The following is a 19985-nucleotide window of genomic DNA, read 5'->3' as shown; positions in this document are numbered from 1 at the left end:
CCTCCAGCTCCAGCAATTCCTGTTACCCAACCAGGAGCCACACCAGCAGTTTTATGAAAAAAAAAATACATATTTTATTCAAAAACACTGTTTTCACCAATGTATGGCCTATGTACAAAGTACAAAAGACTCCCTCTTTTCATCCCCACCTGCCTTCAGAGAGATTTGAACCTGGGGCTCCCAAGCTTCCCCGCCGTCAGCTGCCCCTGGCTGGGTGCCAGGTGGCCTCAGAGGGTGGAGTGAGTGAGGTTGGGAGCCAAGGCTTCTCACACCACAGTCAGTTGTGCAACTGTGATGTGGCCTCTTCCAGGTTCACCGTCCCAGCAGCGTGGAAGCAAAGATCAGCTTTCACCCCTCACTCCAGCTTCCACAGGCAAGCAGCAAGCAGCTGATTTTCTGCTCTCTCATTGCAGGTTTTTGCCAGGATAGGAGGGGATCAACCCTGCAAGTCCTGGGTTCCCTGTTCACCCACCGTGTCCTAGATCCATTTTCCCTTCTCCTGCCTTTCTGTAAGCAAGAGAGGCAAGGAAATAAGCCTGGGGCCCGATGGAGGGGAGGGGATATTGGGAGGGAAGAGATAGCGAGAGCAGTATAGGCAAGGGCAGGCTCCTGGCTGGAGGCCAAAAGGTCAAGAAATGACACACTCAGAGCAGCTTTGACAGGCCTGACTCCAATGACCCATTTCTGCTGTTAGGGACATGGCCACGGCCTAGATAAGCTCTTGGTTCACAAGAAGTTTGGAATCCGTATTCATTAGATAAAATATAAAATATGTCTCAGAATTGAACCCCAACCTCCCTCCTGAGGGAAGAATCAATAGACCCACACGTGCATGAGAGCAGAGGCACGCACGCGCGCACACACACACACACACACACACACACACACACACTTGGGAGGCGAAGCTCCTAACTCAGGAGTAAAGCTGAAGCTGAGAGCCATCACCTGCCCTACACCCTTTCTTGAATACTTCCAATCAAATAGCTGCTGAGCAAAGGCCCTGGCAGGAATAGGTTTGCCTGCACTGAGTACCTGCCATGACGGAAGCAGCTCAGTCTCTTCCACAACAGAGACAGGCCCAGGGGAATCTTGGAACGCCTTGATCTGCAGAAAAAGGCGCAGCTGCTGCCCCAGCCACATACCCAGGACTGCAAAGGCAAGGCAGGCACACCTCACATACAAATACACACACATGCACAGGGACACGTGCCGCCTGCGGAGGCATCAATATGCACAGCAATACTAAAATCACAATTAATAAGAACCCTTCACATTGAGCATTGTTTCCAAAGACAAGTGTGCGATTCAAACATTCAGGAGAGCGAGCCTCTGGCAGAGGTGAAGAGACCGGCAGGTGGGGACAGACGGGAGTCCAGACTGTCCATGGGGCGGCGTAGGAGTTCCTCCACGTGCCGGGCTACGTCCATGGTCTCATCCAGGTCGAATTCTCCATCCTGGTCAAGGACGGGGTCAGGACTGGTAGAGAGAGGGGAATGTCAGAGGGAGCTGGCCTGCCTCACAGCCACAGGCTCCCGGGGCAGCCCCCGGCTTCCTCCCCACTCACGCCAGTCTCATGGGAACAGGACCAGCTCTGGCTGGACCCCCCACCTCCCAAGTTGAATAAATCAGCCTCTGGCTTTTTGGAAGGCACCCCAGTCTCATTTCTTGCTACCTCACTGAATGATCACAGGGAATTCATTTTCCTCTCCCTGTCTTCAGCGACATGGTTGGGCCAGTGAGCTCTGCCCACCTGCAACGCTAGTCCATTAAATCCCAGGCACCATTCACTGAACACGTACATGGCCTGAGGGCCTTGTAACCTCCAACTCTTCCAGCCACATGTAAGGTAGGCACTTACTCCACTTTACAGAGCAGGAAATGAGGCTTGGCCATGTTCAGAAACTTACTCAGGGGCAGCTGGCTGGTGGGTGGAGTCAGGATTGGAACTCTGGTCTTTGTGACCCCCTCAAACCTGTGGTCATCCACTAGTGCCTCCCAGGCACCCAGATCTCCAGCCCAGGCCACTCATAGCTCAGAAGAGAATAACTTCTCTACCCTTGGAACTCCAGAGTGGAGCAATTGATACCCTGCTCCCACCCGACTCCTACGAATGACCACCTCCTCCATAGCTGCCCTGTGTGAACTTGTACGCTCTCATTCAGTCCTGACCCCAATCGCATGAGGTAGGTATGCTTGCCTCCATCTTACAGATGAGAAAACTGAGCATCAGCAAGGCTCAACAATTTTCCTAAGGTCACACAGCTAGTCAGCATCACAGCAAGGACCCTGCTACGTGTAGCTTCAAATGCTCTGTGCTTTTTACTGCTTGATCTCACCCTCCCTGCACTTTGGCACGTGCCAGAGCCTGGCCTAGGCTGGGCGGTCTCAGACCTAGAGACCTTTGCCAGGATCCAGCCTGAGGCCAAGTGCCCAGTTCCTCCCCGCGGAGCCCCATGAGAACACAACCTACTTCTGTGGGTATATGTTATAAGGAGCCTGGGGACACACGACTGGGGAGGGGGCCTGGTCCATGTAGGTGGCACTGCCCCCAGCAGAGTCTGCAGATGTCACAAACCTGTGGGAGGAAGCAGAGCAGAGCCTCAGTGGCCTCAGGGCAGCAGCTGACTTGGAGAGGGGCTCAGGGGGGCATGTCTTTTTTAGGTGCAGAAGGATAAAATGCCCCCTGGGCCGGGGTCTCCAGCTGCAGGAATGGAGCTCTGGGTACTCGCTCCATGGTGACCAATCCCAGTTCCCTCCCCAGGGCTGAGCCAGGTTTTAAGGGAAAGACATGCTGGGCCCTTGAATGGGAGGGGGTGGTGGTAAGGGGTGAAGAAAGATAGCCAGGGAAGGGGAAGAGAGGCAGCAGGACACTAGAGCTGGCCCTTGGACACTTACTCAGGGACCACTTGCTTGATCTGTGGCTTCACGTATCCATCCATGCCTTTAGCTGCCCAGGGGGAAATGGTGATAAGAACCAAAGTCTCTGGGAACTCGTCAGGGGGTAGGAGCCCACCCCAGGCAGTCTGCCCCCTACGCACGTCGCAGGGAGCTCAGCAGCGATGAGATTGCCCATGGACCCCCAGTGAACACCTGCTGACAGACCCAGCCTGAGGGCCACCCAGACCCTGGCTTCAATCTCATCCCTCCTTCCATTTCCTTCTCTGGTCCTTTGCTTTCTCTCTCCCCACCCCCGCCCCCGCCAAGGAAACAGAATCAACACCAAGGAACAAACCCAACCAATGGATTGGGGACAGGTTAAAGAGGAAAAACCTGTCCACTTTGCTTCCTACACTCAACCTGGGAGCAGGATTGAGGGCGGGGAGTGGTGAGAGCACTGGACGAAGACAAGCGTAACACATTATCTGTGGGTTTGAATTATCCAGGCTCCTTCCCTAGCACTGCAGCCTCTTCCTCCAAGGGCACAGAAGTGAGAGTCCACTCAACTTTTCACTTTACAGAGAAGAAAGCAGACTCAGAGATTTCTCTTTCCCTCTCCCCAGTTATGAGCCCTGAAATCCTCTCCACATGCTTTGCACCATCCCGTGGACCAAAACCCACAGGGGAAATGGCGCCAGGGCACTTCTTGGGGAGTTCCCGCTGCCTAGTGCAAGAGTGAGTTCTTGGGCCCAGAAGCCTGGGAGGACCGGGGCAGGACGCACCAAGCACAGGAGTGTAATACTTGGAGAAGACCTCATCCTTGGGCCGGTCAGGAAACACGTAGATGAGGTAGCTCAGGTCCCCCAGCCGGTCAGCCAGGGACCGGATGGAGAAATCCCGCGTGGTGAATGGCTTCAGGTTCCACAGGTTGCGGTCAGCTGTGAAAAGGACAAGCTCAGTCCCTCCACTCACCGCCATCAGCAAGAGGATCAGAGTTGTGGGGTTTTAGGACAGGCTTGTGGAGACATCCACGCTTTTATCAGCCTGCACTGCAACCCTACCCGTTGTGCTCCCTGGCATAGGGCACACCAGGCGAGTAGATACCAATAAGGCTGGGTCAGGGCAGAGAAGAGAGAGCATGAAACTGCTGGAGGACTCACCCAGCAGTTCTGGAGTCTAGGGGGCCAGCGCGTCTAGGTTCTCCAAAATGGAAAGTGATAGAAAGGGAATGCGTTTCTGAGCACACTCCTTCCATACTCTGAGCATTCCCAGCAGGTACCTTCTAAGGATGCAGGAGTGATGGAGGATGGGCAGCAAGGAAATGGGAGACAGCACTATTGGGACTGGAGTGTAGACAAAAGCAGGTACTCACGAGAGTCAAACTTCCAGGCAATGGTGATGCCCCCAATTTCTGAGTCGCTGAAGCGCAATAAGAAGGTCCCATCAGGCTTGTTGATGAGCAGGTCATGGGCCTGTTGCTTATTCACAAAACCTAGGATGGCCCTGCGTGCACGGAGCATACAGTGTCACTGCTGGGCCAGCAGTCAGTGTCCCCTGAGCCCATACCCTCCCAACCCCCGTGCCCACTGCTCCTCACCCATCATTCCAATGGGGCTTGTGATGCTTCTTCAGCACCTCCATGACACCGTCAAACCACTGCCAGAAGGTGTAGTTCCAGCCCGGCAAGTTCTCCTGAGGACCCCCAGGAAACCCCAAATCAGGGCTTGTGCCCCTGTTGTCACAGGTGGCCCAGGAAACAGTCAGTGCCCTCTTGTCCTTACTCAGACACTCTCCTAATTCCTCACTCTACTTGTCCCACACTCTGGCAGCCCATAAACTGATACAGCCTCCAACCCTTATCTAGGGAACCATTGAGTCAACTCGCCTCTGGCCTCTTAGACACAGGGATCCAAGACAATCCCATGGGTGGGGTGAGGAGGTGCAAGGAGTTGTCCAAGCTGGATGAGACCTCCAGTCATTCCTGCCCAATCCCTTCACTGCACAGATGGGGAAACGTGGCACAGAGAAGGGAAGGGGCCAGGCAAAGTAGTTATAACAGGACGAGGTCTAGAACCCACGGATTCTGATTCTCAGCTCCGGATTCCTTCCCAGGGTCCTGCTTTGGCTCTCACAGCTGCCTGCATTCCTTGGGGTACGGGTCCCTCCCCCTCTCTCCTGGTTGTAGGCGAGGGTGGGGCTCTGACCTCAGGCCATAACCTGTCTCTGTGGGGGAGGGGTGGCAGGACACAGGTGGTCCCAGGCAGGCAGCTGCCAGCAGGCCCTCACCCTGTTGAACTGGGACCAGGACACGGACATGCTGTTGTAGTCCTCCAGGTGGTTGCTGCTGCTGTTGAACAGCTTCTGTGCCAGGAACACCAGGTTCTCCTTGGTCAGGCCCCGGTTGCTCTGCACCTCGGCCTTGAATTTCATGTTGAGCGCCTCACACAGCTGCGGCCACAGCACTTTGTCAGGCACGGCGAATGGCACCCTGCCCTGAGCGGGGGAGAAGGAAGGGGAATAATAAGGCAGTCTGCGGGAGTAGGAAATATTTACACACAAACACAGACACTCAGATACCTAGAGGCAGAGGGGACTGCAAAAGATCCAGAAAAGGAGACAAACACGAAGGAAAGAAAAGCAGGGGGGCAGGAGCAGAGGTGTGCAGGATAGAGACCCAGACCCGGGCACTGAGGACTCAGGTCAGGAATCCAAACTATAAGCTGAAGGAAGATCAGGGACCAGAGCCCGAAGACCAAGCTCACAGACCTGAGAGGCTGCAGTCCCCAAACTGCAGCCTAGACAGAGCCCAAAGACAGGCCGAGGCGAGGGCGCTTATGCCAGCTGCCCTCCTCACCACATCTGGCTCTGGTCTGGTCCTGGGGTGGGGAGCACCACTGAGCAGGGGCCCAAGGCGGTGGGGCTGACCCTGGGAGCCTCCCAGGGCCAGGAGGTAGGGGTCCCCTGGGGACTCACCGGCTCAGCAAAGGCATTGTCCCACAGCACGGTGGCAGTAGCATTGTGGTCCTGGCTGCCGTGAACAATAACAACCACGGGGAGGGACAGGGTCTGGGGGAGTCAGAAGAATGAAAATTGAGGGCGTACGACCACCATTTGCCCTCCGCTTAGGCAAGACAACCAACCCTCACTCCTTACCCACAGTCCCAACCACAAGCCCCTCCTAACAAAACCAAAGCAAAAACAAACAGAAAAACACAACATAGATCTTCTTGGCCCATTGCCCAAATTCTGTGGGCTACTGCCAGATTATAACCTCACAAACAGGCACCAGCAGAGTGAAAGTAGGTTTTCTGATAGCATCACAGAGTAACTGGTCAGACACCGTGTGAGAGAGCATTCAGAGCTCTCTGGCTTTGCCAAACCAGCTGGGGGGCCTCAGGCAGGCCCTGCACAGGTTTGGGTAACCTGTGGGGGATGGGAGAGTGGAGCCTCACCTTCACCTGAAACACAAGCTCGTTGCTGCCTACACTGAACTGAGACTCAAACAGGACCGTGAACTTCTCCTCCGTCACAGACTCTGCACCTCGCCGATCAGCACGCTTGATCCTCTTTAGTGACTGTGAGGCAAAGTCAGCGGGGGAGGGGGAGACAGGAGCTGGTAGCCAGGACTTAGCTCTAGGTAGACCTTCCCTCCAAGGCCCAGGCCCCGTGCTCACCATGTTCCTGAAATGGGCGCTGAGGGTTCCGGTGGCTTGGTGGTACTCCATCACACAGCAGTTGTTCAAGATCTCTCCACTGCACTCGCTGTGAAGGAGAGTGCAGGCCAGGAGCACAGGCCTATCTGAGCCTTGGGCCGGGGTCTTCACTCCAGAAAGCCCTGCCCGCAGCCTCTGACCCATCCCCTCAGAGCGTTCCTCGGTGTGTCTCCGGCCTTACTTTCTCATCAACCTGAGAGTACCCAAGTAAAGTCTTCAAGGGCAGGCTCTGGGTCTCTAAGGTTAAAAATTCCTTGGGCATCCGAGGTTGATGTGAGGGCCTTTGGTGGCCTCCAGCAGCTTTCGAATGCACTTAAAATAAAACTCATGACCACGGCCCCCAAGGATGCCCGTGATCAAGCCCTGCCCGCCTCCCTGGCCTTGCTGGGTTCCTCTGCCCTCAGAACAAGCAAGTCACACTGCCTTGCCTGTATGCTGAACATGCAAGCTTGGTACCAGCCTCAGGGTCTTTGCACTCATTCCACCTGTTGCCCCAACACTCCTGACCTTCTCATTCAGGTCTCAACTCAAATCCCTTCTCAGCAAGGCCTTCCTTGACCACTCAAGTGGTGTTGCCACATCTAACCAGGTGCTGTGATATCACTGTTTTGATTTTCCTTCTAGGGAGGGTCCATCACTTTTTGACACTGCCTTATATTCAAGCGTATAAGATTGTTTCCCTCCCCAGCGAACATGTAAGCTCTGAGACAGTGACAATCTCTCTGTCTTCTTCATTATCCTATCCCCAGATCACATGTAGGCCTTCATACACATGACCAAGTCTCCCACTTCACTCATTCACTCCTTCATTCATTCACTGCACCCTTTATGGATGGCCTGCCCTGACCCTTGCACCCCACCCCTGGGTGCTCTGGGCACACATGTACCTCCTTCAAGACAAGGCACATATTCGCTATGCCCCAATGTCTTGTCTCTCTGCCTTTTCACCAGCTACCTCCTATTCACCCTGCAGCCTGAAACTGCGTGTCGTGCTGCTCCACCCCCACCGTGACCCACTTCCACAGTGCCCTGCGCATCTCCCTTGTCACACACCAGGCATCACTTCTCATGTCTGCTGCCTGCTCTGCTGGTCAAGCGGTTGGGTGAGGACACAGCCAAGTTCTGTTTGGGTCACACTGTGTCCCATGCTTAGCACAGGTCCTGGAACACCCCAGTAGGGCAATCCTTGTTGACCTACTATGTGCTAGGCATGGCAGGGACTACGGAAAGCCTTTCAGCAGGAGAAGCAAGGTGTATACCAGGACAGAGAGAGTCAACTGGAGAGACACTGGAACACATGTGCAATGCCAGGACAAAAGGGTGCAGGGAGGGACGACGTGCTGTCCTATCACCAGGATCCCAGGTGTAGGACAGAGGTCGGCACCCAGATTGAGCTTGGGCAGGGGCAGACATGAGGGTGGGCACGCGTACTTGCGGGTGTTCTCGTTCTTCAGCAGAGACTTGGCCTGCTGCTCACTGATGATGGTGGCCTTCACCTGAGGGGGGTTCATGTGCACGTTCAGCTTCCCGCCCACCAGCAGGCGCACGGTGGCCGCAAACTTGGTCTGGGTCTTCAGGACCTGAGGGGGCTGCTTCTCAATGATGAATGTGCTGCGGGGACACAAGTGACCGGATGCTGCCTCAGGGACAGGACGCTGGTCCCTCCGTGTGGGGAGGCTGCCTCCCCTGGGGCTCAGGTGCAAAGGAAGAGCACCTGGCAGGGACCCTGTTCCCAAGGAGACCACTGAGGGTCAGGTGGACGGCAGGAGGGGAGGACAATGAAATGAACTCGACAGATGGCACGGGCTGCAGAGGACAAGGGCAGCCCACGCGGTCTCCACAAGAGAAACTGGGCAAGGTCAACACCGAGCAGCCATAGCAACTGGGGACAGAGGGCTTGAGGGGAGGAAGTGAGGCAGAGAGAGGCAAGGATTCAAGCAAAAGCAGCCCCTGCCTCCCCATGACAACCACATGGGGGCTGGGTGTGGCCAAGAGGCAGCAATCACCTGGTCACCAGGGCTGAGATGATGTCTGTGATGGTGGCGTTGACCTCAGCCAGCATCCCCTCCTCTGGGCCGCGGATGGGCAGCTGCTGGCAGAGGTGCTCAGCTCTGCGGATCTGCTGCCGGTTCTGCCAGATGATCTCGGCCAGCTTCTCACACCTGCACATGAGCCCCAAGGCCAATGGGAAGGACAATGGCTTCACCTCATCCTCAACACCAGAGGTGGGAGGCTCCCAGTCTGGGGAAGCCCCTCACCCAGGAAGCCCTCGCCAGGAAGGCTTTACACCTTAGCCACCTCTCCTGTGCGCAGAGCACAGTGGAGCTGCCCCGCCGTCCAGAAACACAGAGAAACACACAAGAGGGACGACCCTGACTCAGACGCGAGCATCACTCTGCACACCCTGCTCTGCCCCACACCCCAACACTGTGCCTCCCTTCCCGGGGGAGGAGACATGATTGGGGGGCACCAACGTCTACATCAGGAACCAGAACCACTGGCGAAATAAGACCTGTCACAGGACAAAGTGAAGCGGCTGCATATGAAACACAGGAGCAGAAGCAGCAGCTGGTAGCACCACCCTGAGCCCCTGCCAACCCCTTCCGCCCGCCCCCTGCCCGCCTCCCCCACACCCATTACCAGGACTGCAGCACGTCCAGGCTGCCCTCGGGGGGCCCTCCGTTCCCGACCAGCTGCTGCCTCCGCTTCCACTGGATCAGTTCGTCATCCAGGATGATGGTCTGCTGCTTCCGCAGCAGCTGCAGGGTCTTCTGGTGCTTCTCGGCCAGCTCCTGAAGGGAGGGGGGGCAGGGCCTTCTGGGCTCAGGACAACTGTGCAGGGCCTCGCTCAGGAGACAGGGCCTCCCCTCCCCTGACCTGCTCTGCCTCACAGGCCCCCACAGGAAAGGGGGACCTGGCCTCCTGCTCTCCTGGGGCCTGCTCCCTTCCTGGCTGTCCCTGTCTCGGGCACCCTGACAGCTCAGCTCGGGATCTGGCCCCCATGGCTGGGAGGAGAGGGACGCAGACCCACTCACCACGCGGTACTGCTGCAGTGTCTGGGCCTCGCGCTGCAGCCAGGCCTCCAGGGACACCTGCTTCTGCTGGAGGGCCGTCTCCCGGCTCAGACGCTCCTGGGGGTTCAGCTGGGCCAGCTGGGCAAACTGAGCTAGAGGAGGGGATAGGACAACACGACCATGATCTCCCAGCTTCCAGCAGGAAACCCAGAGAAATCCCACTCACCTGTTCTACAGGCAAGGCCCTCAAGGGACAGGTCTGACCAATGACAAGTCGGGCTCTAACAGCCAACAGTGCCAGAGATGAGCGGGCTCCACTTCCTGGCCTCCCGACTCTGAGCTCCCCTCAGGGAGTGGGGAGATGGAAGCTTGGGGGTACAGCTGAGGAGGATCCCGCCCTGTGGCCTCCCCTCCCACCCTGGCCCACACGGCCTGGTTTGAAGTATGCCCTGGCGGTTTAGTAGCTGCGTGATCTCGGACAAATCTCTTCACTCTCCTGTGTCTCAGTTTCCCCATGTGTAAAATGGGAGAATTCTGTTCCCTGCCTCAGTGGGTTGCTGTGAGGATTAAAAAGTAATGATACAGAAAATGCTCAAGACTCTGGCCGGCACGTGTAAGTTCTGGGCGAGAGTTAGTTCTTATTGGTTAATGGGTTACAGGACAGGATTAAAGGTTGATGGAGACCAGCAGCTCTCAGCCCCCACCTCACATGGCAAAGCCTCATGAGGGAAGGCCCTGCTCCATGGCTTTGCGCCACTTCCTGGAGCACAGCAGCCTCTCCTCGGGGAAGAAGGAGTTTCTCTAGGTGCTGGAAGGTGCCTAACATGTTTGTACAGGTTGGGTCACTGTGAGCTCAGTCAACCAACAGGGAAAGGAGAGAGGGAGGGAGAGGGAGAAGGAAAGGGAGAGGGAGAGGGAGGAGAGAGAGAGAGAGAGAGAGAGAGAGAGAGAGAGAGAGAGAGAGAGAGAGAGAGAGAGAGAGAGACCAGGGCCCATTGGGAACACAAAAGCATCAAGATTCTCTCAGAAAAGCAAGGGTGGAGGGAGGCAGTTTCTCTCCACACTGGCTGATAGGAATCTCATCAATGGCGGGAATAGGGAGTCAGCGAGTCCTCATTACCCGTTTTCAAAAAATCGGTTATGAAGCACTTAAGACACAGGGAAGGTAGAAAGAATACCTGCGTAGCCATCATCCAGCTTAAGAAATCAAACATTTCCATCATTATAGGTACCTGTCCACCCTCCCCGCTTGCAAACCCCTGCCTCCCCTCCAAGGGCCCCCCTCTGCTAAGTACTGGGCTGACCACCCCCTGCCAGTGGCCTTTGTGAACACCCGTGTCCTTACTGGGGCTGAGTCAAGTTGACGTGAATCAGCACGTCTTGGCCAAGTTCCTGGCAGGCCTCTGAAGACCATGTCACACTGACCTAGGCCCTGCCCCATGGACACACAAACTGGGACAGACCAAAGCAACTCTTGACAGCCAGGAAGAGCCCAGAACAGAACAGACTTCAGAAATATGGCTCCAATCTCTCTGCAGGGCACTGAGCAGGAAGAGCACTTTCCAGTAGGGAAACACAGCCGAGTAGTGTGTGCGGCCACCTCAGGAATCCTGCCACCCACAGGAAGGTGGTGGCGACCCCAACACCTGGGCCCAGCCTCCCTGTGCAAGTGACCCACTTAGGTCTCTCCCGGCACTGCAGAAGCTTCTGGGAAGGACGCCAAGAGACGTGAGGCAATTGTCTGCTCCACTGGAGGGAGCTGAGCCTTTCTTTGCACAAACAGATCAATAGTCTGTGTTTCTGATGGGTAAACTGGATAAATGAGACTGAACTGACATTGCATGATGGGTACAAACCCAAACCAGAATCCAAACCCAAACCCATAAATAGGAAACAGAAAACCCAAGAATAGGACCATCAATATGGTCAACCAGTTCAAAGTCTTGGGTAGAACTGACAGCCTGAATCTCCGGTTTCCTAATCTAGGAATCGGGCCATCTTCTTTGGGGTCAGTCTGGGATGGAATCAGACGGGAGGAAGACATGCTAGAATCATCTCATCAACATTTACTCAATGCCTATCATGATTCAGAGAATGTGCTGGCTTCAGGGTACAGAAAACACTGACAGTACAGGGTTAGGAGGAAAGTTTAAGTAGGTAAGTTAAAACTGAATTCTAAAGACAAATTAATAATACAAAAAAGAAACAGAGAAGTAAAAACTGAAACAGGACAAAACCAAAAATAAATACTATAGACCTCAACTGGATTGTATTAGATATTACATTACATATTAATGGACTAAACACCTTAAGTAAAAGCAGAGGTTCTCAGAATAAATACCAAAGCAAGACAACTATGTACTGTCTACATTTTAAATTTAAAAAAGCATGGAAACAGTATGCTGTGCCAATATAGAATGAGAAGGCTGGAGTAATTTTATTAATATCTGATAAAGTAGACTTCAAGACAAAGAGTATTACCAGAGATCAAGGAAGATATTTCATAATTATTAAAGTGTCAATCACTCAGAAAGACAAAATACTCATAAATGTTTATGAATCTAATAACAAATCTTCAAAATACATAAAGGAAATATTTACAGAAAAAATTGGAGAAATACACCATTTCACAATATAATCGGAGATTTTGATACTTCTCTTTCAGCATCTGACAGAACAATTAGTCAAAAAAATAAATAAAGACATAGATCAGTGATTCTCTAAATGTGGACCAGGGATTCCTGGAGCATTCCCAAGACCCTTACAGGGAGTCCACAATGCTAAAACTTTTTTCAAAAGTTATAAGACTTTATCTGCCATTTTCTCTTTTAATCTCTTATAACTATACAGTGAAATTTTCTAGAGGCTACAAGATATGTGATATTATAACAGATTGAACCAGATCTAGCTATCTCCTATTAAGCCTAACATTAAAGAGATTTGTAAAAATGTAAAGCAATGCCACTCTACTCACTAAATTTTGTTTTGGAAGATACAGATGTTGTTGGTTTTTTGTTTATGTCTTTTTTTGGTGAAACTTTATTATGTTAACATAATGAATATGTATTTATTAATAGATTTAACTATGTATACTCTTAAATATTATATATCTTATATAATATTATATAATATATAATATATAAATGTACAGTTATATACATAATATTATATATAATATATAAATATTTATAACCTATATTTAAATATATTAACAATATATTGAAATATTTATTTAAAAATAAATATTGTGTTATATTTATTAACATTATTGAATTGATTATTACTGCTTTTGAATAAAACACTGTAGAAAATACCTTCTTTTCAAGTTCACCAGATACATTCACCAAGATTGAGCACATGCTGAGTCATAACACAAGTCTCAATAAATTTTTAAAAATTGAGATCATACAGAGTATGTTCTCTGACAACAATGGAATTCAATAATGAAATGAAAATGAAATCAATAAGGATATGACATCTAGGAAAAAACAAATATTTGGAAATTAAACAATATGCTTCTAAGTGTATGCGTAAAAGAATCAGAAGAGAAGTTAGAAAATACTTGAAACTGAATGATAATGAATATACAGCATATCCAAAATCATGAGATGCAGCTAAAACAATGTTTAGTGGGAAATTTACAGCTCTGAAAGATATATATATATATATATATATATATATATATATATATATATATTATACATATATAATGAAAATAAGAAAGGTCTAAAATTAATGACTAAGATTCTACTTAAAGAAGCCAGAAAAAGAAGAGCAAAGGAAAAGAAAGGCAGCTTGACACTTCCTGTTCTCACTAGGATGGGGTGGTGTCGCTCTGAGGTCAGTTTGGAATGGGAGGAAGATGGGCCATGTTTCAAGACTCCTCAAATTGTACTTGGGGCTAATTCCTTCCTCTGAGTTAATTTTTCTTTCCCTGCATCCTTATCATGGCAGCCATTGGCAAACTATAGACCCAGGAGACAGGAGAATTTTCCACTGTCACCTCCTCCCTCCAGCTCCATTTCCTATCAGGGAGACTCAAGAAGAGGCATTCCTGGAATTTCACCTCTCTCTAGCCTGGGTCAACCAGGGGACTTCCAATATAAGTCCCCCCTTTGACTGGGGAACACTTTGTCCATATTCATTCATTCATTCATTCATTCATTCATTCATTGAGATATTCACTGAATATCTACAATTAGGGAGAGAATATTGGTTAATAAAGTATAGGGATTTCACGACACATCTCTAGTTGAGATCCAGTTCTGCAACTTACAGCAACCCAGGCCAAGCTTCTTGTTCTCTTCAAACCTCAGTTTTACCATCTGCAAAAGGGATAATACAACTACCTGCTTCCTAGAGCTGTTGTAAAGGTTGAATTGAATAATACGTGCGAAGGGCTTAGCCCAGAACCTGGTGCACAGCAGGGGCTCTGTCACTGGGAGCCATTACTCCTCCCAGGCTTTGGGACGGTTCTGGGGAGATAGACACCAACCTAGCCCCAACCTGCAAGGGCACACAAAGTGGTCCCCACTCCTATTCTCACAACACACAGTGCCCATGCTGTAGTGGCCTCACCCTGGATCCTCAGGCTCTCCTGATACTGGATGATGAAGTACTCCTGGGTCTGCTGAAGCTTCTTCAGTTCACTCTCCGTGTCCTGCGTGACCAGTCGCAGCTCCTCAAATGTCTGGTTGATCTGAAGGTGCTTCTGGGACATGGCATCAACAAGGATCCCAGCAGGAGAGGTACCCTGGAGACAGATGGGAGAGTGCAGGCAGCAGTGAGCTGGGCAGTGAGGATGGGAGAAAACCTCAGGCTTTAATCCCAAGGAAAAGCCAAAGTAGCACCTATAACTGGGTTGAAACCACAAAAGCTACATTCTGAGTCAGAGGAATTACAAATGTCATTTGTGAGGATTCGTGTAGAGGGAAAGGAGGAGAAACAGGTGACCTGGCAGACTATGCACCTTCATAAAGCACAGCAGACACTTCTCCTGCAGTTCTGGCCTCCACCAGAGTATCCCAAACAGGGTCCACCTAATTCCCTTCAGAGAGACTAAAACTCATCACATCCTAGGAGTTACCCGAGTTTTCCCACTAATGATGATGACCCCTCATGCCACATTCTTTCACTGACTCAATGCCACGGACTGTGCGACCGTGTTTCCCCCAAAATAAGACCTATCTGGACCGGGATTAAAATAAGATCGGGTCTCATATTAATCAAACGCATCTTTAGGAGTAAAAATTAATATAAGACCCTGTCTTATTTTAATATAAGACTGGGTCATAATATAATATAGTATAATATAATATAATATAATATAATATAATATAATATAATATAATATAATATAACATAACATAACATAACATAACATAACATAACATAATATAATATAATACTGGGTCTTATATTAATTTTTGCTTCAAAAGACATTAGAGTTGATGGTCCGGCTAGGTCTAATTTTCGAGGAAACACGATAGGTGCAGGGGACAGAGTGGGGAACAAGGCTGGGTGAACACACAAGTCTTCAGGGCTTTTCTAATGAACTGTTCTCAGAATAAAATCCAAACTCCTTCCCACAGCCTCCACTGCCCTAGCTGATAGCCTCTGCTTACCTCCACACCCAGTTCCACTGCTGTCCAAACACACCAGCTACTTTCTGTTCCTTGAACACACAGCATGTTCCTGCCTCAGGGCCTTTGCACTTGTTCCATCACTCTGGAACATTCTGGCACCAAATCTTCCTGAGGCTGGCACTTCAACTGGCACCTTTTCAGGGTGGCCTTCTCTAAAGGGCCAATTTGAAATAGCACCACCCTTACCTGATAGTGTCTAGTCCTTGCGTTCACTTTTTTCTCTTGTGCCTGCCCTGCACGAGGATGTGAGCCCACTAAGTGCTAGGACCTCGTCTGTCTTGTGTACCACAAAATCCCCAAGGCCTGAACATCAGAGCTGTCCAAGAACACGTCGATGTCTGGGAGAAGGAATGATTGCCCTGCCCCCCAACCATGACAACACCTGTGCCATAGACATGTCTTTCTTAATTGGAACCAAATTCCTTTGTACATTTACAGATAGCTCTGTGATTGCAACAAGTAAAGGGACACAAGGGTTGTCCCGGAAGACACTCTGTGACCTGGTTTCTGCCTCTTCTCTGGCTTTACCTATCAGGGCTCCCCACTTGGCTCCCTTCTCCCCAGCTGCACTGCCTGCAAGTCTTCAAATGTAATGAGATGGTTCATGCCCTCCCATATACTATTGTTACTTTTTCACTAAAAACTCCACCCTCCTTCTTTCCCCACTATAGCTCAGATCTCCCTTCCCTCAGGACACCCCCCTGCCAGCCTGCCCCAAGCTGAGCTGGGTACTTGCCCCACATATGCCCCCTTAGCACTCAGCTCATCCCTAGCAAATCTATCATTGCCTGAATTCTTTTCAGGTGGGGCCAGGCCTCTGTTTCTCCAGTCCTAGCCCAGGGTCAGACACACCACAGGACCTCAATAAATGTTTACTGACTAAACTGCCAAATTCCTGAAATCAGTGTCCACAACAACAAGTGAATATGACCTGTGCCCTAGGCACTATTCTGTGGTCTTTACCTGTATGATGTCATTTTGCTTTACTGCAGATAATGTAACATTTGTACCAATGTCCAAGCAGATGTTTAATGCCTTTAAGATTTCAAAACTAGGGGAATTAGTTCCTGTTCTGTCTCCCTGGGCCTCTCTTCTCTGAGCTTGCCTGTGTTAGTTCTTCTGACACAGACTTTGGCTCCGTTTCTCCTCACAGACCCCACCAGGGAATATTTCTTATTTTGGCCCAGCCCCACTTATTGAATGACAAATGTTTTCCCTGGTGGTTTGTAAGGCCATCTCTGACAGAGATTGAGTTTCGTGTGTGTGTGTGGGTGTGTGTGTGTGTGTGTGTTTAGGGCTTCCTCTTCTGTTTCACTGGTCTTTTTGTCTATCCCTGGCCCACACAGTATCTCCTTTAATGCTCACAATGACCCGGCAAGGTAGGTCCTATCACACTATCCCCACTTATAATTGAAGAAACGGAGGCTCAGGGAGGCGAAGTAATTTACTCAAGTCATACAGCTAGTGAGTGGCAGAGCCAGGGACTGACTGGACTGCAGCCAGGGTGGTGAGGAGGGGTCACTCTATACCTGCACATAATATGGCCCCTCACACTTGCTCATGTCTCTTATTTCTTTGGTGCTCTCTCATGCCAGTATTTATAAAATACAGTTGTGTCTGGAGAGAAAGACATGCAGAAGGACTTCCCAACTCCTCTCCCCATACCCATGGGACACTCACATTATTGGCTTCTTGGACCAGCCTCTGTTCATTATACAGAATGTGCCGGATGCAGCGGACCAGCTCCATGGGGCAACGGTCATACGTGTTCTGAAAGAATCCAAGAGAAACTACCAATGGCCACCCTCCGCACCCACCATAGTGGTCACAGTGCCATGCTCACTCCTTTCTGGCCTCCAGCCCCTGCCTCAGTTTCCCCTGGGAAGTTTGAGGAACTGTCACCAGACACCTCTCTCTCTCCTTGACTTGATTTCCCCTCTCAGATCTTCATTTGGTTTACAGTGCATTAGAAACCCACAGTTGACAAAGTACTTCCAGTCTACCATCTCCTTTGACTTCCACATCATAGAAGCCCTACAACGTAAGCAGAAATGATTAGGTCCATTTCACAGATGAGAAAACTGATGCTCAGAGAAGTTAAGTACTTATCCAGAGGCAAACAAGTGAGTGAGCAGATGAATCAAGACTCGGGGTATTTAATGCCAAGGTCAAGGTACTTTCCAACATACTCCTGTCCTGGGTTCTTATTCAGCTTCCCTCTTCCCCATAGATTTCTCCTGTTTCCTCCCTTTTCTGGAATGGACTTTTCATTTCCCTGGCACTCTGATGCTTGTATTTAAGACGGACTCTCTAAGAAATACAAGTGAACTCCAGTTAATGCTTGACTGTGATGACCACCCACACCCCTTTCCTGCTTCCGCAAAATCTTCTTCTCTCCCCTACACTCTTTCCCCCTGTCTCCCATGTGAAGGAAAAGCTGCATCCTACATCTAAACCCTAAGTCAAAGCTCTTTTATCCAGCTCTTGCCTCCAGGTCAACTCTGCTCTTCTCCCACCACAGTTTAGCAACTCTCCCACCAAAAGAGCCCCAGGAGGGATGCCTGGTTGCCTCATTGCCTCATTTCTAGAGTCAATCTTCCTTTCTCCAATAAAGGAATCTTGAATCTTAACTCAATCCACCTCCATCCCTTCTGCTTGACCTGTCCAGAATGCCATTTCACCCATCCTCCTTCTCTTGGAGACAAACACAGCCCACTCTTTGCTTTGTAATATGCTAAAGAAATCTCACAGGTCTGACTTAGAAAGAGGGGGTGGGGGAAATTGAAGCACAGAAAAGTTGCCGATAAGTTCAGGGTCATATGGTGAGTCAGTGGCCAAGCCAGGAAAAAACCCAGGGGTTCTGATGCTAGAAAGAGAAGGCAACACTACTTCCCTGCAGCTGACCCGGAGTTCACACCCACCTGGAGCTGCGTGGCATAGTGCCCCAGCTTGATCTTCAGTAAGAAGCCATCTTCCCCCACTTGGTGCTCCGCCTTCTTCTGCAGCTCCTGCACCAGGCCCTCCAGGAGCTGGGTGGCCTGGGCTTGGTCCTGGGGATTTTCCGGGTCAATGGCATCCCTTGGGGCAGGGCAGGGGAGAGAAGCCTACTGTGATGCCTCCTTGGCAAGGAAGTCAGGCACCAAGAGGGACATGGAAATCGCAGGCTCATGACTAAAGGCGCTCCAGAGCGCACAAGACTTCTTCCTAGCAGCTCCACAGGCATCAGAGTCTAGAAACATCCCATCTCCCCTCCCAGGCTCCCATTTCCCTGTTCCTCTTTCCCAGGAACACCGTCCCTTCTTCACAGCGAGGGACAGATAGGACCAAATCACACCAAACCACAAAGAGGAGACCTAAAGGCCGAGGGACCTGGATGGCAAGGACCCGCGGAGGAAGGTGAGGGCGCGGGCACCTACCACGGCTGGCTCTCGATCCACTGAGCTAAGTAGTGCCGGACCTCGATGGGGAAGTGCTGCCCGTACAGCACCTGCATCTGGCGCAGCGCATCTCCCTGCAGCTGCTGGGCTTGGATCCAGCCCGCCATGTCCGTTCACCTAGGGCGAGCAGAGAACTGAGGAGGTGCCTCAGGGCGCGGGCTGGGCCTGCCCTGGCCCTGCCATGCCCACCCATCCCTGGACCGCAGTCAGGCCAGGCCCCTCCCCTCTCACAGACACGCTTTCCTGTGCGGGAAGAAAGATGGTGAGGAGGGGAAGGCCGCCCAGCCCTCCAACAAGGAACCCGCTGAGGCTTGGGGAGGGGCTCTCGAAAGTCAGGTGCCCTCCTCCTCTTCCTCTCCCCTCGCCCCACCGGGGCTTCCCCAGAGGGGGGACAGCTAGAAACTGAAAGAGAAACTTGACGGCAGAGGCCCACGGCCCTCTGGAGAGGGCTGCAAGAATCCCCCTACCCTGCCTCTAAATGCGAGTCCCAATTTCTGCGAAGAGGGGATATTCCAGCCCGAAGTTCTGCCACTGACGGCTCCCACTGGACGGGCTGGGTGCCTGCGGGCACGTGGCTAGGGTTGTTAAAGAGAGAAGGCTGGGGAGTTAGACGCTCCCTCTCGTCGGTGGCGCCCGGGCAGCTGTGCCCCATGGTCTCCCACTGTCCAGCCCGACAGCGCCCCCTGCCCACTGCGGGCGAAGACGGCGCCCACCCGCGGCGCCCTCTCTCCATCCGTGTCCCTTGTCCCTCGTCCGTGCTCCACCGAAACTAACTCCCTCGCGGGGAGCGTTCCCTGCACCCCGCCCGGCCGTCGAGCTCCTGGTCCCGGGTCGTGGGGCCGGAGCAGGAGTCGTGTTCTCCTGCTCCGAGCGCGCCGCCCTGGACGCGCTGCCCGGCCACCCACCTGGTGGCGCGGAGCTGTCCGGCTGCGGGGCAGGCTCTGCGCCGTGGCTCTAGCTCCCGGCCCGGGCTCCTGGCGGCGGCGGCGACGGCTGTTACTACAGGAAGGAGCAGAGAGCAGCGATTTCCTCCTCAAAGGTCAGCTGCCTCCGATAGACCATACACAGCGCGCGAGCTCTCGCCAACACCCCTCCCAGCCTCTGTCGCTCCCTCCCCGCCTCCGCCCTCGGTCGCTGGCTCCCGGGCGAATGCGCAGCGGCGGCCGCTGCCCGGGCCCGTGCGGTGAGGCTGGGCGGCGCCGGGCGTGGAGGCTGCCCCGACGGCGGGGTCCCCCGGGAATCCCAGCCGGCCCTCGCGTGCGGCCCTGGACTGCGGTGGGCCAGAGGCGCAGGAGTGGC

At 52.0% G+C, this 19985-nt stretch overlaps 1 protein-coding gene across 1 annotated transcript; it reads right to left on the bottom strand.

The window, feature by feature from the left end:
* Positions 1–56: 56 nt before the first annotated feature.
* On the bottom strand, positions 57–19729 carry LOC109455745 (signal transducer and activator of transcription 5A). The gene is made up of 19 exons (XM_074319593.2): positions 19592–19729; positions 18666–18803; positions 18171–18327; positions 16930–17019; positions 14183–14357; positions 9626–9756; positions 9231–9382; positions 8597–8752; positions 8022–8201; positions 6552–6639; positions 6330–6452; positions 5851–5943; positions 5164–5370; positions 4475–4569; positions 4250–4380; positions 3660–3815; positions 2896–2947; positions 2471–2575; positions 57–1476 (listed from the first exon to the last, which is right to left on the bottom strand). Exons 2-19 carry the CDS (start codon positions 18791–18793, stop codon positions 1314–1316), a joined length of 2382 nt encoding a protein of 793 aa, XP_074175694.1. The 5' UTR covers positions 18794–18803; positions 19592–19729; the 3' UTR covers positions 57–1313.
* Positions 19730–19985: the final 256 nt, after the last annotated feature.

The sequence above is a fragment of the Rhinolophus sinicus genome, chromosome 12 (genome assembly GCF_057876585.1).
Source record: "Rhinolophus sinicus isolate RSI-liver-muscle chromosome 12, RSI-T2T, whole genome shotgun sequence".
Classification (NCBI taxonomy): Eukaryota; Metazoa; Chordata; class Mammalia; order Chiroptera; family Rhinolophidae; genus Rhinolophus; species Rhinolophus sinicus.
The sequence above is the reverse complement of the archived record's forward strand: the minus strand, read 5'-3'. Positions and strand labels throughout refer to the sequence as shown.